Source organism: Rhinatrema bivittatum, chromosome 2 (assembly GCF_901001135.1).
Source record: "Rhinatrema bivittatum chromosome 2, aRhiBiv1.1, whole genome shotgun sequence".
Classification (NCBI taxonomy): Eukaryota; Metazoa; Chordata; class Amphibia; order Gymnophiona; family Rhinatrematidae; genus Rhinatrema; species Rhinatrema bivittatum.
The window spans coordinates 154,243,610-154,262,128 of record NC_042616.1 but is presented as its reverse complement, the minus strand read 5'-3'; the positions used below and the strand labels follow the sequence as shown (position 1 = coordinate 154,262,128).

General features: G+C 41.1%; 1 protein-coding gene across 1 annotated transcript in view; it reads right to left on the bottom strand.

The window, feature by feature from the left end:
- ST8SIA6 (ST8 alpha-N-acetyl-neuraminide alpha-2,8-sialyltransferase 6) overlaps nucleotides 1–18,519 on the bottom strand; it is a 208,335-nt gene that overhangs the window by 126,066 nt on the left and 63,750 nt on the right. The window contains exon 3 of the mRNA XM_029588758.1: nucleotides 15,939–16,031. Within this exon, the coding sequence (XP_029444618.1) occupies nucleotides 15,939–16,031 (93 nt within the window). The remainder of the gene's footprint in view (nucleotides 1–15,938; nucleotides 16,032–18,519) is intronic.

Sequence of the window (18,519 nt, the reverse complement as noted above, 5' to 3'; positions counted from 1 at the left end):
AGTGTTCACGATAGGTTTGGACATTCCCTAGTGGGATGTACCATAGGTTTAATAAAAATTCCTGTGCCCACGTGAGTGCTGGGAGTCTTGGAGTGCCTTTCCCACAGAAGAGTGCTGGCTGGAATGCCTCTCTTATCAGAGAAGTGCCTGTGTGTGTGGTCTTTTCCCTTCACAGGGAAAGGACCAGGAGTTGTGTCCTCATTCAACGCAGAGAGAAGCCTGGAGAAGAGTCCTGTCCTGGGAGAGTACCTGGGGCCCATGGTCGACGTGCCCAGGTTTCCAGGAGAGGGAAGAAAATTCAGGATCTTGGAGAGAGACAAACAGGAGTCTCAAGAAAGAGAGGATTAGGTCAGTATTCCTTATTTATCTATCCAGGGAGAGTGCTGCAGAAGTATGGAGGAAGAGGATTGTCTTTGTGGGCGTTAGGAGAGAAAACTGCCCCTCAGAGGAAGGTACTGAAGAGTTGCTGACTGAAGAAAGGAATCAGCCAGAAACTCATCTGCTGTGAGACTGGAAGAGAACAGAGAGAAAAATGGAAGGAAACAGCATCCAGATCAGGTACCAGAAAGAAGTAAAGAGGATAGTTCCTGCCCCGGGAAACTTATCTGCCATGCATTGTGCTACTGTGAGTGGCTGAGTAGTTCTTTGTGCTTTTGGACTTTATTTCCTGAACAGAGTGGAGCACTAAGCTTCAATATGCTGCTCTGGATATTTTTTCCTGCCATCAGCAACCAATAAAGACTTATGTTGGACAACAATTTTATTAAGGGATATTGGGGTAGATTTTAAAAGATTGCGCACGCGTCCATGTGCTCGCGCTACCTGGCACACACACACTGACATGCGATTTTATAACATGCGCACTGGCACGCGCATGTTATAAAATGCTGGCTCGGCATGCGCAAGGGGGGGAGGATTTTCGCTGTTACACGCAGTGACGCATCGGGGCCTTCCCCAGTTCCCTCCCAGTCCGCTCCTAGTCTGACCTCCCTTCCCCTATCCCCGCCCTCCCCCTATCCCTATTCTAACCCCCCCCCCAAATGCTTTGACTTACCTTTTGCGCCGGCTTCGAGCTGGCGCAAGTTGCGTGCGCCGGCACCCTGCCGGCACGCGATTCCCTGGCACAGCAAATGGCCGCTGTGCTGGGCACCTCTAGCCCGCCCCGTGGACCACCCCTTTCACCAACTCCAGGACTTATACGCACCTCAGGGGTTTACGCACGTGGCCGGGCCTTTAAAATTGGCCCAGCACGCGTAAGGCCCGGGTTTACGTGCGTAAGTCTTTAAAATCTACCCCATTCTGTTTCATTGTTTTATATTATTTCCTAGTTTACTAATGTTTTGATTATTTTATTTTTGCATTGTATTTTTAGCTGTGTTTGATGCATTTTTTATTATTTTATTGACACTGTTTTGATTGTTTTAGAAAATTGGTTTATTAAATAAAATTACCATTGCCATTGTGTGCAGTGTGGTATTTCCATGACTTTGAATTGACTGGCATGAATATAAGAACATAAGAATTTGCCATACTGGGTCAGAATGAGGGTCCATCATGCTCAGCATCCTGTTTCCAACAGTGGCCAATCCAGGTTGCAACTACCTGGCAAGCACACAAACAGTAAATAAATTCCATGCTACTTAATTAATTTTTTTAAATTTTATTTATATTATTTATTGTCTGCTTATATTAATAAATTTATCATCTGAGTGGAGTACAAGATTAACATAAAAACATATGGTACATAACTAACAGGGGCATTTATCATTTTGTGATAACAGTAACTGGATTTGGCACCGGAAATAATTACACCTATTTTCAGTGCGTTGTGCTTGCGATAGTCTTGCGATACAGCAAAAATGACTACAAATGTTTACTGATGTCAATATTTCTATGAATACCTTAGAATGTTTCTGTTACAACATCTCCCAAACTCCACCCCACCTTCCAAAACCAACCCCAGATACAAAGTGCCCTTCTAGAGTGGTATGTATATACAGAGAGTGTCAGCCTGACTCTCTCTCTCTCTCTAAATTATCACACCTTGTGAAAATTGTCTATGTGATGAGGGAGCAGGCACTATTTTCATTATATTTATAGCATTTTGATAAATCTAGGGGTAAATTACATACTTTACAAAAGAATACTTCACCACATAAAACCATATATTAAATATTAAAATATTAAAATATAGAAAGGAAAATATAAAAATGCTGCTATCTATTTATTGCACCTGACAAAATCAATCCCTAAAAAGGCATGCCTTAGGCATTTTCTAAACAATTTTATATCTGGCAATTGCTTTAACTCTATGGATAACTCATTGCATAATTGTATTCCCACAATGGATAAGGCTTGCTTTCTAGTCTCCTGTAACTGAGCCCTACCACTGATGGTATTTCTAATAAAAAAAGATCTGAAGACCGTAAATTCCTGGACAGACAAACAAATTCTTTAAATACGGTGGACTAACGGGTTGTAATATTGTAAATACTAAGACCAAAACCTTAAATTTCAATCAACTGACAATGTAAACATTTTAACTGGGGAGTAATATGTTCAAAATGGCAGTTTTTACTACCAAACGTGTCGCAGGATTTTGCAATAACTGGAGCACTTGCAAATGATTTTTTTTGCGAGCCAATATATAACAAATTACAATAATCTACTGAGGTCAGAATAAAGGCTTGCACTATAATTCTAAAATCCGGTGGATCTAAAATCTGTTGCAAATGACGAAGCATTTTTACTTTAAAGTAACCCTTCGACAGAACTGATTTCAATTGAGAAATACATTTCAATGAACTATCAAAGACCAGGTGGGGGGGGGGGGGAGTTGAGGAGGAGGGAAGGGGGAGAAGGGAAATAATTTACACACATATTAGACACCAATAGACTGTTAAGAAATAGTTGTTTATTAGCATACAGTTAAGACAAAGTGGCTCAATTGTTAATGACCATAATGTTTATAATATCAAATGTAATGTTATGATAAATATGTTTACAAAAGAAGAATCTAACTACTATGAGGTTTGTTGGAGAGTATTATTTACTACTTTTATTGACTATTGTGCAACTGGAATTTGTTTAAGTTTCATAATAAAAACCGATTTAAAAAAACAAAAAGCAAACCCCTAAGTTTCTGACTTGCTCCACAAATAAAATTCTTTCCCCATTTATTACTACATTGCTCAGAGTAGCCAATCTTGGTTTTCTTGACACCCATAATACTGGTGATAAGTAGAGCCATTTGCCAAGTTAACTTGATTAATAGCAGTTTAAGGCCTTCTCCTCCAGGAACTTGTCCAAAACTTTTTTAAATCTAGCTATGATAACTGCCTTAACCATATCCTCTGGTTTTGAATTCCAGAGCTTAACTGTGCGTTATGAAAAATAACTTTCTCCAATTTATTTTAAATGCTAATTTCAGAGACTGCCTCCTAGACCAAGTATTATTTGAAAGCGTATATAACCGATCCACATTTATCTGTTCTAGTCCTCTTATGATTTTATAAACCTCTTTATATCCCACCTCAGCCATCTCTTCTCCAAGCTGAACAGCCCTAACCTCTTTAGTCTTTCCTTATAGGGCAGCAGTTCCATACCCTTTATCATTTTGGTTGCCCTTCTCTGTACCTTTTCCATTGCAACTAAATCTTTTTTGAGATGTGGCGATCAGAATTGCACACAGTACTCAACGTGCGGTCTCACCATGGAGTGATACAAAGGTATTATAACGTTCTCCATTTTATTCGCCATTCCTTTCTTAATAATACCTAAAATTATGTTTGTCTTTTTGACCGCTGCAACATACTGAGCTGAGGATTTCAATGTACTGTCCACTAAGATGTCTAAATCTTTTTTCTCAATGTGGTACCTAATATTGTGTAACTACAGTGGGGGTTACTTTTTCTTATGTGCATAACCTTACACTTGTCCACATTAAATTTCATCTGCCATTTAGATGCCCAGTCATCTAGTCTTGCAAGGTCCTCCTGCAATTTATCACAATCTGCCTGTGATTTAACAACGCTGAATAATTTTGTATCATTTGCAAATTAGATCACCTCATTTGTCATCCCCTTTTCCAGATCATTTATAAATATATTTTAAAACACTGGGCCCAGAACAAATCCCCAAGGCACACTACTGTTTACCTTTCTCCACTGAGAAAAATCACCATTTAGTCTTCTCTGTTTCCTATCTTTTAACCAGTTTAAATCCACAAAAAGACATTGCCTCTTATCACATTACTTTTTAATTTTCTTAGGAGTCTTTCTCGGGGGACTTTGTAAAAAGACTTCTGAAATTTCAAATACACTAAATCTACTGGCTCACCTTTATTCACGTTTATTAACCTCTTCAAAATATGCAGATTTGTGAGGCAAGACTTTCCTTGTGTAACTCCATGCTGGATGTGTCCCATTAAATCGTTTATTTCTATCTTTTCTGTGATTTTGTTCTTTAGAATAGTTTCGATTTTTCCCAGCACTAAAGTCAGGCTCCCTAGTCTATAGTCTTCCGGATCATCCCTGGAGCCCTTTTTAAATATTGGAATTACATTGGACACCCTCCAATCTTCAGATACAATGGATGATTTTAATGATAGGTTACAAATTACTACTAATAGATCTGAAATTTCATTTTTTAGTTATTTCAGATGCCTGGGATGTATACCATCTGGTCCAGGAGATATGCTATTCTTCAGTTTGTCAATCTGCTTTACTATATTTTCCAGGTTCACTGAGATTTGGTTCAGTTCATCTGAATCTTCACTCTTGAAAACCATTTTCGGAACAGGTATCTCACCAACATCCTCATTAGTAAACACCGAAGCAAAGAATTCAGCTAGTCTTTCTATGATGGCCTTATCTCCCTAAGTGCCCCTTTAACCCCTCTATCATCTAATAGTCCAACCAACTCCCTCATAGTCTTCCTGCTTCTGATATATTTTTTAAAGTTTTATTCTGAGCCTGATACTGAAAACATGTTCAGCACTCAATAGCTAGCTAAGTAGGTCTTATTTAGCTATCTAGTGATCTGCTAATATCAGAGGCTGCTAGTTTGCCAGATAAGTCACATACTGGTTCCTTTATCGTATTGCATTAATGACTCCTAACATCAAATGTGATAGAGAACGTACAGCAATGTGGCTTTTAACACTGGAAATAACTACAACTTTTTTCTGTGTGTTGTACCCACATTACTGACTGAACAAGTTTTTATTACACATGCTGAGAGAGAGAGAGAGAGAGATCACTATGTAAGTTTACTATTTATACCACTGTAAGAGGGGGCACTTTTAGCTCCACAGTCAGAAGTATGAACAGTAGAGTTGACATCACTGAAGATTTTCTGTCATTTGGAGCGATGAAAGGTAAAAGAGGAGTGGGTTAATCAGCATGCAAAGTAAGAGCAGGGAAATTAGCCTAACCACACCTCCTTTTTCATCATGGGTGCTATTTCCACTATATTTATAGCATTTTGATGAATCTAGGCCCTAGCCAGTTATCTATTAGCCCACTTGATAGTGGGTGGGCAGTGGGCGGAACTGGGCGGCACTACTTAGTCAGATAACTTATCCGGCTAAGTAGCAATATTTAGCCTTGGTGAGATAAGTTATGTGGGCAAGTTATACCTGCCAATGAGCAGGTTTAACTTAGCCGGTTAAATAGTGGCTTGGACACAGATATTCAGCGGCATACCTATGCCGCTGAATATCCCCTGTAACTTAGCCAGATAAGGTACATGAACGGCCAGCTTTCAATTTTGAGCCCTCTGAGTTTTTGCTCTCGGCCACTTTTGTTTCAAATGCTCTCTTAGCTTGTCTTATCAATGTTTTACATTTAACTTGTCAATGTACTGGAGTGGAGGAGTAATCTAGTGCTTAGAACAGGGGGCTATGAACCAGGAAAACCAGGGAAACTACTGCTTCTTGTGATCTTATGACCTTGGGTTCCGGTAACTTAGGGCCTGTTTATCAAGGTATTTATTTCCCATACACACAGAATGGGAGAAAAGCCTTAGGGCCAGATTTTAAATCTTATGTGCGGGCGTAGATTTGTTCGTGCAACCCAGCGCAAACAAATCTACGCCCGATTTTATAACATGCGCGCACTGCTGCACACATGTTATAAAATCCAGGATCGGCGCGCGCAAGGGGGTGCACCTTGCGCGCGCCAAGCCCGAGGGGAGCCCTGATGGATTTCCCCATTCCCTCCAAGGCCGCTCCGAAATCGGAGCGGCCTTGGAGGGAACTTTTTTTCAGGCCCCCCCCACCTTCCCCTCCCTTCCCCTATCTAACCCACCCCCGGCCCTACCTAAATCCCCCCCACTTACCTTATTCGATGGAGTTACGCCTGCCTCTGGCGCCGGCCATCCATTGCTCCTACCATGTGACAGGGGCCGACCAATGGCACCGGTAGCCCCTGTGACATAGTAAGGTCAAAGGCTATTGGCGCCATTTTGAATACCGGCAGCCGACGGCGTGAGTGCAGTAGATGGCTCCCGGACCCCCACTGGACCACCAGGGAGTTTTGGCAAGTCTTGGGGGGGGGGGGGGTCAGGAGAGTGGGGGGGTTGTAGTTAATTAAATTTTAGCCGGGAAATGAATAAGAATGGAATGCATGAATGGATTGGGGCCCCCCCTTGCCAAAGGCAACGTATCTGCCCCCCCCCCACGAATACGAATACCAAATGTAACGTATGCGGTCCCTCTGCACATCCCTAAAAAACGTATCCAAATCTTTTTTAAAGCCAGCTATACTATTAACCTTTAAACATGGTCCGGCAACAAATTCCATAGCTTAATTATGCATTGACTGAAAAAATACATTCTTACATTTGTTTTAAATTTGCTACCAGTTAGTTTCATGGAGTGTCCCCTAGTCTTAGTGCTATTTAGAAGAGTAAACCGCCATTCCCTATTAACAAAACAAATATGACTAGGACTAGGGGATATTTAGGGATTTTCATTTTTATTTTATTTTTTCCTAGGAATTTCAATGTTATAACAAAAAAAAAAAAAAAAAAACAGTGGAAAAAATGACTTTGAAATTCCTAAGAAAAATTAAATAAAACCTGAAAATGAAGATCCCTAGGGTTTAATCCACGAAACTACTGACAGGAGGTTTAGAACAAACTTAATAGTATTTTTTCTATCAATGAATAATTAAGCTGTGGAATTTGTTTCCAGAAGATGTGGTCAAGGTTAATAATATAGCTGGGTTTAAAAAAAGGTTCAGACAGGTTTTTGGAGGATAGGTCTATTAAAAATTACTATTATTCAGGCTAACTTGGAAACTGTTATTCCTTATTTCTATGAGTAAGCAACATGAAATGGACTTACCCACTAGTACCTGCCAGGTACTTGCTAGTGATCCAGCTTGGCCACTGCAGGAGATAGGATTCTGGGCTCCATGGAACCAGTGGTCTGACCCAGCACAACATACCATGTGCTCTTATGCTCCGAACCTGTTCTACTCCACTCGTGATTTTCTAAACTTCTATTATATCCCTTCTCAATCATCTCTTCTCCAGGTGGAAGAGCTCTCACCTCTGTAGCCTTTCTTAATAAGGGAGCCATTCCATTCCCTTTACAAAGTCCTCTCGAAATGGCTTTGTTGGGTTTTTTTCTTTTCTATGCTTGGGGGCCTGCTTTTAGGGTCGGATTTAAGATTACGGTGCCCATAGGCAAAGGACTTAGAGCTAGGGGGGGTAAGTCCCAGTTTTCGGGTACCTTCAAAATTTGTCGCCCTGGGTATGTGCCTATGTTGCCTATCCCTAAATCCGGTCCTCTTCAGCTTTCTCTTTTTTTTATCTTTAGGTCTCCTTCTGAATTCAAACATTTTTTATCCTGTCCCTCCCTTCTCTCTTTGGTCTTTCTTCTGAACTGGTTTCTTTTCACTGCAGGTCCCAGAGTGTAACGTCTGCTTGTGCTTGTTATAGATTGTATTTTATCTGTATTTGCCAGTTCCCTTTCCTTCTGTATTTCAGTTCTTAAAAAAAAAAAAATCTGTAATTTTTGTCTCCTCCTGGCATGAGCTTGTGTTTCATATTTCCTTCAATACAATTCATTTCCCGATTTTGCTATTACTTGCTGTCATCCTTGAGACCCAGTCATGTTACAGCTGTTTTATTACATTTATTTTGCTTTTATTGTGGTTTTCCAAAGCAGAGATCAGCCCAAAGAAATTGGCCTTGAGTAATGAGAGCGCGAGAAAAATTTGTCTTTCTTCAGTGACAGCAACCAAGAGAAGCACAAATCAGTCTTAGCTAGGGCCTACTGCTGAAGCCAGAGATTGAGGAAGATGGAGGCTTCAGAGCAGGTTGGGAATGAGATGGCACCAGAACAGGGCAGCAATACAGACATAAAAAGGAATCTAAGAACAACCACATTAAAGACCGATCAGAGAGTCAAACAAAGTCTGAGCAGACAACCATCACTCACGTTTGCCTTTCTTAAAACACTTCTGTCACCTTATCAGCCTGACTGCATCTCATGAAACAGAATGAAGGAAGATGTCTGCATCATTCCAGCAGCCAGCACTACTCGACAGGGCATCTGTTTATCACTATAATTACGTAAAAGTACTTCTGTTTTGTGTCAGGAGCCCTAGGGCTGTGCGTGGCAAAAGCTTTTGTTTTACGTCATTTTTTTAAATTTGTAGGTTCTTTCTTTTCTTTTTTTTTTTTGTTTCGGTCTTCAGTTTGAGCACCAACAAAAAATGGCTATTTTGTTTGAAAATGACATAAAACATAAGATATACCATTGGTGTTTTCATGTTGCTTTTGAACCTCAGCACATCCCTAATAAGTCCTAGCACATGTGAAGAACCAAAGGCTTTATTTTCACCAGTATTACTTGTGCAACTGGCAACATTGCTCATGTTACTCAGTCAGTTTAGCAGGTACCGCTAAGTGTGTGATAACTCCGAAACGCAAATAGGATAAAGTAAGTATAGGATGCCAATCGCCCATGCCTGGAGAAAAGGACGTTCTGGAGGGGTACTCCCATAAACAGAGAGGCTTAGTGCATTCAATATCTACAGCTTTGAAATATTCCAAGAAAATAAGCAAAAAATAGATTTTTCTATCTAAGCATTTTTTATCTTTGCTCATAACAAGTAAAACAAACAACCAGATAGAACACATGCATTAATAAAATATGATATGATTAAAATTAGTCTCAAAAGAGAAAAAAATAATTTAAAAAAGGGATAAAAGTAAAAAAATGTATTAATAGGTGGATAAGACAACAAACTAGATGGCTCAGAGTTCGATAAACTGAAATGCCCCTCTTTCTTCTGCCCAACTTGTACCTATCTCCCCCACCCCTCACACAAATGTGCAATATTAAAATTATGGTGCTCTACAGCTCAAACAGTAGGACTGCTCAATAGAGAACAAAATATTCTTGGCAAATACCAAGTCTCAAAGTATGAACAGATGAAGAATTTATTTTCAAATTTAGGGAGTGTATTGTACTATATGCAAAAGTCTTGACCGGAGGCTTTTTTTCTAGTTTTGTGAGGAGAGGGAGCAGAGAGTGTGTTAGACTTATCCAGTTCATAATGTGCCTCTCCTGTGAGTTTAAAGTCATGAATTGTTGAAAACTGATGATTACTTTGATATGTGAGGCAGATATGAATCCCTTTCCCCATACCCCTACAGCTTGTTTCATAGATTGCTTTCTATAGTCAGTTCTGAGTTAAGTCACCTATCCTAGGAGGAGTGGAATGGAGACTGAAGCTTCAGAGAAGTAAAACACAGGCAAATGTTGGAGATGTGATCATTATTCCTTGATTATAGTTCTATTGGCAAGACAAGCTTGCATAAGCTGCATAATCTGATTTCACTCAAACTTTTATGTGCACAAAAAATATGGGTGAAGTTGAGATTTACACACACACATTTGATTTTCGAAAGGTGAATTTTAAAAGAGCTGCACACATAAAAATGAGCACACGCATGCACAAATAGCGCATATTCACACAAATGTTATTTTGTGAACCTCAAACATACATGCACAAGTACGAATAAATTTGTTTATATAAAAAAGGGGCAAGCTAGGGGCGAGACAGAGGCATTCTAGGACAAGGCCAACGTTTACACGTATTAATTGCTATTATATAACCTGCAAAAGTGGCACATGTATGGCTGCTACCTGCGCATATTTTCACCTAGTAATTATCTGGTGTAAGGCAGAACAGAATTCGTTATAGCCAAACACTGACTGGCTGAAGGGTCTGGATAAAATGTGGGGAGTGCAGACTGAAGAACTGGGGGGGGGGGGCAGGGGGGGGCTTGATGACCTAGAGACAGACTGGGCAAACTGGTAGACTAACTGATAAAATTAGTAATTTTCTTCAGGCGCGCATGTTATAAAATGTGATCCTTTAAACACAAAGCTGACAACCACTAAGGAATATATGCAAGTTACCCGGTAGTTATCAGTCTATCTTACTTATCCAGCTAAGTTCTTTTATTTTACTTATCTGGCTATCTTACTTAGGGGGTCATTTATCAAAATGTGATAAGGTGTTTTTGCATGCGAAAAGCCCTGTTAATGCATGTGATTGCACCATATCGTATGGTGCAATGCAAATTCAGTGACCATGCGGTAAGGTTTCATCGTCATTTGCAATGTCTCCTGTAAGTCCTATTTCAGGTGAATTGACAGGGAGAGAGAGAGAGAGAGAGAGAGAGAGAGAGAGAGAGAGAGAGAGAGAGAGAGAGAGAGAGAGAGAGAGACTGGCCATAATGTCATGGCCCATAGGTAGGTATTTGTATCTCTATGGTAGGCCCACCTAGTAACTCGAGGTGGGGATTAGGTAAGAGTGTAGGGGGTTAGGGGCCACTTTGACATTCTATGTGACACCTACGAACAGAACAGTGGTCTCTTGTGAAGATTTGATGGCCTTCGAAGTGAGGAAACTCACTCCAAGATGAGATTTGGACAATGTTCTCTCAACCTAGCTTGATGGACTCTCTACCTGGGTAACATCAAGCTAGGTTGAGAGAACATTGCCCAAATCTCATCTTGGAGTGAGTTACCATAGAGATACAAATACCTACCTATGGGCCATGACATTATGGGGTCTCTCCCTCTCTCTCTCCCTCTCCCTCTCTCCCTCTCAACAATGGTCCCCTGGTGGTTGAATGAAGGAAATAGAACAGGTCTGGCACTTATCGCAGAATCTGAAAATGGTATCGCAATTTACGCTAACTTAGCTCTTCGCACAGGTAATTAGCGCAAATTGTGATAAATGCTATATTAGCATAAAACACACCCCTTTTGCTATCGCATGCGGTACTTACCGCATTTTGATAAATCCACCCCTTAGACGGATAAGTCTAAAACAGTGCTATATAGATGAATAAGTTGCCACATCACTACTTAGCTGTACTTTTGTCACCACTTAGCCGGATTTGTCAGAACACATGCGGCTATGTTTACAAATCATGCAGCGTTTTTTCGTTTTTTTTATACGTGAACATGTTGTCGGGTAGATTTAAGTGTATTTTATATAGTGTGCACACATTTGTATGCACAACATAAAATACTTGTGCATGCATGCCCGTATCCATAGAGCTGCATATATGGGCTCACGCGCACATGTTTTAAAGTTATCCTCACTGTACGTAAATTAACCAGCACAAGTTATGCCCTGCAAAGAGCAGCTGTAACTTTGTGCAGGTTAATTTGTGTGCTTTCATAATGATAATATTCAAAGCAATCTTATGTGCTAAGTTCACTTTGAAAATTGATATAACTTACATGTGTAGCTGCCATACAATTTACCCATGACATTTCAAAATGCACATAAAAGGGTTTTATTTGACTTTGAGATTGACAAGGCTTCCAGTTTGCATCTTTTAAGTACAATATGGTTATTTTTATTTGACCAACTCAACCAACAACTTTCAAATTGAGTAAGAGAATTGTCTAATAAATGTATGTAAGTGCAGAATGAATTTGGAGGAGATACTAGTTTCTTCTGTAAACTTTAGTGGGGTGTTTTAAGTCCCAAGGGCACCCAATCTGGGGCTGCTCCAGCTTAACCATTCACTCCCACACGGACTCTTAATCTCTGGGAGGAAGCCCTCGCTTATGGCCCAGATGATGAAAGAAAGTCGCCAGTGTGTGTGTGTGTGCTTCTCATGAGGTGAGAGGATGTAACCATGAATAGACAGGACCAGGTCTGCGTGTTACTGATTAATAAAGTTAAACTAAAGTCCATCTTTCCAAGATGGACGGTAGTTACAGGGTTTTCTTCAGTGTCGGTAGGTGCCATTATTACAGACCTTTGGGTAGAGCCCATGGTGATTTTAAACGCGCTTACTCTCTCAGCAGCTGTGATGTGGGAATCCTAATGGAGGGGTCCCCTTTGCTTTGTAAAAATCCTACCTTTAGACATTTTCTTTCCCATGGACACCCAGCCTGTCCTGATTCCCTGAGTGGAAATCCGGGTGGGATCTCCTTCTTTTGTACTTTCTTCCTTTTGGTTATGCTGTTCTTTATTCCTCAGCTGTTACTTCAGGTAATTTCTCCTGTGGAAAAATCTGGGGACCAGGCTATGAATCCTTCGCTGAAATCCCACTGGGGAAGGAGGATCCAAAAATCTCCCCACAACTCTGTAGTTACAAAAAAATACTTTAAATCTTAATCTGGACATCTTCTCTGCCCTCACTGTCTCTCGCAGCAGGATCCATCACTGGTGCTCGCCTACCTAGTGAGTAGAGTGGGCTCACAGATCTTTGGTCCCCTGAGGAGAACCCCTTCACCCCAAAGGGGTATCAGGTGTAAACGTCTTTCTCACTGTAAATTATAAGAAGGGCCCTCTGGCAGAGAGTGCACGGTGAGGTATCTCCTCTAAAAGAAAACTCCTCTGGAAAGGCTGGGAGGCCCGACCAGAGTGTGGAAAACATACATCTTGTCTCTGCAGCTGCTCTCTCTAACTAAACCCAACAAGTGTTAAAATGGCTGGGCTACATAGCACTTGGTCATCCAATCAGAATCTCCAGGTGGAAGGGACTGAAGGGTATGGATGCTTCCCTTTCTACGTGTGTTGTAAGGACAGAGAGAGTGGCATTTAGTAGCCAGACCTGGTTTTCTGTTGGAAATAATTTTTGGCAAATCTTTTCACCTGTGTGTGCTTTTTGTAAGACAACAGCAAGTGTCTGGGTAGAGCATGAGCAACTCATATTTTAAAACGGCCCAATTCTGCACGCATACATGGGTGTGCAAGCAATAGAGCACACAGGGAAAAGGGGGCATTCCAGGCTAGGGTCAACATTTTGCCTGTAAATCCGTATTTTATATCTGGTGGCCGCAGCACATGGAGGGCTGTTAGCCACACATATTTACTTCTGCTCTTGGGGGCTGATGCAATAAAGTCGGTTTTCGTGGTGTCGGTTTTTGTGGCTGTCCGCCAGTAAGATAAACAGACACCGATAAACTCGACGTCAGTTTTCGTGATGGGTTTGACTTTCAAATTGTTTTTTTTTTAGTTTTATTTCTTTGATTTTTCGACGCACACATCTATTAACGCCTGCTCCTGGCAGGTGTTAATAGATGACAGTTAAATGTGCATCCAAGATGCACATTTCTTTTTTTTGTATCGGGAGTGAATGCCTAACAGCCTCATTCACATGCATTTGCATGTGAAGAGCGCTATTACATTCACTCCACGTTGGACGCGCATTGAATAGGCGCTAATCCCCTTATTGCATTAGGGGATTGATTAATGCCTATTCTACCCACGTCCGACTGCAGGTTATACAGTGCGCTCTGTTCAGCGCGCCATCTTGCATCCACCCCTTGATGAGGTGCAAGCCTGAAGAAAACTTGTTTTAGGCCAAAACAGCTGGGTGAGGTGGGAATGCGAGCTGAAGACCCAGACGGGTCTGGATGACGTAGAGCAGGGGTGAGCAAACTGGGGGGGGGGGGGGGCTTGAACAATCCTGAAGGGAGGCCCACTAGTAGCCCAATCAAGGAAGAAAAAATGGCTACACTGTGAAGTCTTGATGTCGTGGAGGCACTGCAAGCTCGGGAAGGAGGAAGCTACCAGAACGTAATGACATTATAAGCCTGACATGGCTTAAACATGCCTCTTTTGGTGGGCCAGGGACAGGAGCTGCTTGTGTCGCAGCAGGCTCGGGGGCAAGCTGCTTATTCTGTGGCAGAACTGGAGCTGGGAAGAGCCGCTGCCCAGGAAGACCTGCCATCCTGATGCCTCTTCCCGGGAGGAGTTCCTGCTGCTGCTGCTGCTACTTGCCTGATCCCTACCCAGAGGGAGAGATCACAACTGTTGCACACCAGGAAAAAAAAAAGAAGTGGTGATACAGGAGAGGGGATTGGGCAAGGAAGCTAGAGAGAATGAGGAAATGAAAGTGGAGGGGAGAGAGGGAGGAGGTGTGGGAGGGAAGAATAAAGGCAAAAGAGTGTAAAATAAGTTAACATGAGAAAATAAAAAAAAAATGAGCAAACTAATACAAAACTCACATAAATTGGAAAAATTAGTGATAACAGTAAAAAAGCAAAGAAAAAACTTGGGCAAGGTGAGATGAAGTTTCTCAGCTCCTAATAAATTTTGGCTGTCAAATCATTTTTGGAAACATTTTCTGGTCCTTAGCATTGTAACATGTGGCATGGAGAATGTGTGTCTGGTGTGCTTTGGTCTGTGTGTGCAGTCTTTGTGTGTGATGGCGTCTGTCTGTGGTGTGTGTCATGTCTATGCATCTGTCCATTTCTTTGTGGTGTGTCTGTATTTTTCTATCTAGTTGTGGTGTGTATGCATCTGATTGTTGGGTTTCTATCTCTCTGTGGGGTATCTTGGTCTTTCTGTTTGGGTATGGGGTCTCCATATCTGTCTATGTTTAACTTGGTGTCTGTTTTGCTCTCTGTTGGTCTGAGTATGGGGTATCTGCCTCTTTGTGCCCATGTGTATATGTGAGCTTACTTCTTTAAGCAACCTGAAGAGATACAAAATGAGGGCTTTTAGCCACTGTTGGCAGTGTGGCTGCCTGGCGAATACCCTTCATGTATATATGTAAGTGTGTAGATATACAGTATATAATAATCCATTTTAGGGGCCCCAACCAATAACATGAATGGAAGGGGGTCTGCGGCTCAAAACGTTTGCTCATCCCTGAGGTAGGCTGGGCAAATAGGTGGACTCATTGGTCAAACCGGCTGTTTCCTTCACGCATACATGTTTTAAAATCTGCTTACCTGTGCACATTAAAGTTGATAAATTCCTAAGGAAGATACGCGATTTATTTTGCTCATGTAGCCACTTAAAATTAGAAACACATATGTGCACCTGGAGTATTTTAAAAAGTGTGTGCGCAACTGTGTGGACAACATAAAACGCCAGTGTAATTATACTCGTGTGCGTATATGCGTGTGTATGGGAGCCCGCGTGCTTGTTTTAAAGTTACTGTCAAATTGAGCCAGTTAGCTAGCTAAAGTTAGATGAATAATTTTAATTATGGATATTCAGCATGACATTTATCCCACAAAATATCCTGGATAACTTATCTGGCTAACATTAACTGGATAAGTTATCCATTTTAAGATTGTTTTCATATTGATCTCTATGTACTTTTTTCATTATCACCCAAAAAGTGTTATCTGATTGGATTGATGCTAAACGCTCATGGTGCACATCCGGATCTGGGAATTTTTGGACTGGCCAATCAAATGTAACAAGAATCCCAAACTGAAAAATATGTCAAGATCAATGAACCAAGGACTTGATTCTCTACTAGCATCCCAGATACAAGCAGACAATGACAGCTAGAACACTACCCATATTTTCCAACAATAAATTCAGTCAAGAAAGGTTGGGAACATATTTTCATTCTGATAACATATAGTCTTAGTTTAGCATGTCAATTAAATACAAACTTTGAGAAACATAGACATACTTTACCTTCTTCTCAAAGATGCAGATAGTAATTTGTCTTGCATTTCCCTGCACAGTGTTGCATTCGCAAAAGGGATGCCTTTTTCAGTTATATGTTCCCTGTTTATATATATAAAAAAAAAGCAAAACTAAGTATTTTGTGGAAAAGAAAGTATCATTTATCTTTTTTGTAATTTTACAAAATTAATATATTGTTACCAAGTTTATTAGTAAAAATAGCATTAACTACTTTTGATTCCCTTTTTGGGATGAAGTTTCTTTAAGAAAAGATGAGAATTCTTTTCCACTATTGACATTCATTTCTTAAGAATACTTTGTGTTCTTCTTGTACATTGTCCTGCACCTATTCATACATAAATACATTTATAAAATAATGATTTTCAAATTGCAGTAGAGACTGAATGCAAAATGTCTTTTTGACAACTGTTTTAAAATAATTTCATTTGTATTAAAACACGGCTTTGGAGGAAGTGACATTTTAAAGCTCTATCACTTAAACAACAGACACCGTAAAAGAAAATGTAAAGGGCTAAACTAAACCCTGTGCCCATTAATCTGTTTTGTATTGAAATGACAGCTTTTCTGCTTGCTCAAGTTTCCTTAATTGGATTCCCGTAAGAAAAGTATATCTCCACTAGATTGTTTCTTTCAAAGGCAGCATGCATTCAGAAAGATAAAATTAATGAATAAGCAGGGCAGTGGCCTAGAACGTCAGGAGTTGAGGCCTGCAGCCTGCCTGCCCAGAGTTATTAATCAGCTGATATGGTTGTCACCATGACAACCTGCTCTACCAGCAGAGCCTGAAGTAATAAATGAAGAAAAAGGTTTTAAAAATTGTTTTGTTTTTTTTAATAAACCTTTTTATACATTTATTTATTGCCCCTTGATATATTTCAAGATACTGATAATGCAGCACTGGGCAAGACAGGAAATTGCACTCTGCTCAGAGGCCTTAGGCATAACTATTTCTGCAGACTTTTCATCTGATTGGGGAAAAAAAATATATCCATTCCAGTGGGATTTATTATTATATGATAAAACTGACATGTAGACAGGAGAATGCAGGAGAGTGTCCTAAAATGTTGAGTCAATATGGCTAGCGATGTTACTCATTATTTATTTATTTATTTGATTTCTAGAATGCCTGCTTGGCAGAGCCACCTGACTCAGCGTATAGCAGTATAGTCGGTCGTTATCAGTTTGTATAGTGTTATTCTTGGTAACTGGTTCCAGCAGTGCCACTTTATGTGGCAAATAAATGAAAATAATAATCATACATTTTGGAAAACCTTAGGTGTTGCCTGGCTTTCTGGTATTTTGGTTTTCATAATAGCCTTAATGAGCCATAGGAGTGGATTTTTGAATGTGCATGCATGCATGTGCAGGTGGTTCCTGGCAAGCGCACATGGATTCGGCTATTTTATAACATGCACGCGTCAGGGCACGCATGTTATAAAATCTGGTTCCCGCACACACATGTGCACCGGATTTTAAAATCCCGCGTGCGCATGTGCGGGAGGTTTGGCACTCACGCACGCGGGGGTGGGGGAGGGAATTTCTAAACCAACACACGGCGACGCGAGTAGGCCTTCCCCAGTTCCCTATAACCCTACCTAACCTTCCTACCTTTTCCCCTCTCCTCCCCCCTACCTAGCTACTCACATTTTTTTCCATTACTTACTGTTCCTCCAGAAGAGATGTAAACTCCGCACATGGGCTTATCTGGCTAACTTTAAGCTAGGCGGGTATATCCACTGGCACATCCATGCTGCTGAATATCACAGTGAAGTTGGCTGGATAAGTTTATCTGACTAACTTTGCCAGCCATCCAGTTTTAATGTTTTATTCTCCTCAGACCTTTCACTGTTATAAAATACCCTCCATGGAGGTAATTTTGTGACAACCCTCCTAAGTTATGTCAGTTTTCAAAGTGAATGTAAGTGCAGCAGTTCGCTTTGAAAGTTATCCCTAAGGGCATGCACAAACTAACCCACACAAAGTTATACTTGCCCTTTATAAGATTTAACTTGTGCTGGTTAATTTATGCGCATAAGGCTAGATTTTAAAAAGCCCGTGCACGTAAAATTTGGGGTTTACGTGCATGCCAGGGCCCTGCACGTGCCACGCACATTTTCTAAAGGGCCCAGCCACCCATGTAACCCCTGATACGCACCAAAGTGCCAGGTCTGACGAAAGGGGCAGGCCGGGGGGGGGGGGGCAGGGTCTGGGCGGGGAGGGGGCGCACTGTCACAGGAAAGCATGTGCCGGCAGCCGGCTGGTGCACGTAACTTACTTCTGATCATCAGGGCATGTAAGTTACAAAACAAAAAAAAAAGGGTTAGTTAGGCTAGATTTAGGGGTCGGGTGGAGAGGGGAAAAGGGAGGAAGGTTAGGTAGGGGGGGAGGGAACTGGGAAGAAGCCCGATCGCGTCGCCGTACATAATTGAAAAAATACCCCCTCTCCCCCTACGCGCGGAGGAGGCCACCAGCCCGCCCATGCATGGGTGGACATTAAACTCCAGCGCACATGTGCGCACGGGAATTGTATTTTATAATATGTGCAAGCCGGGCCTTTTAAAATCGACCC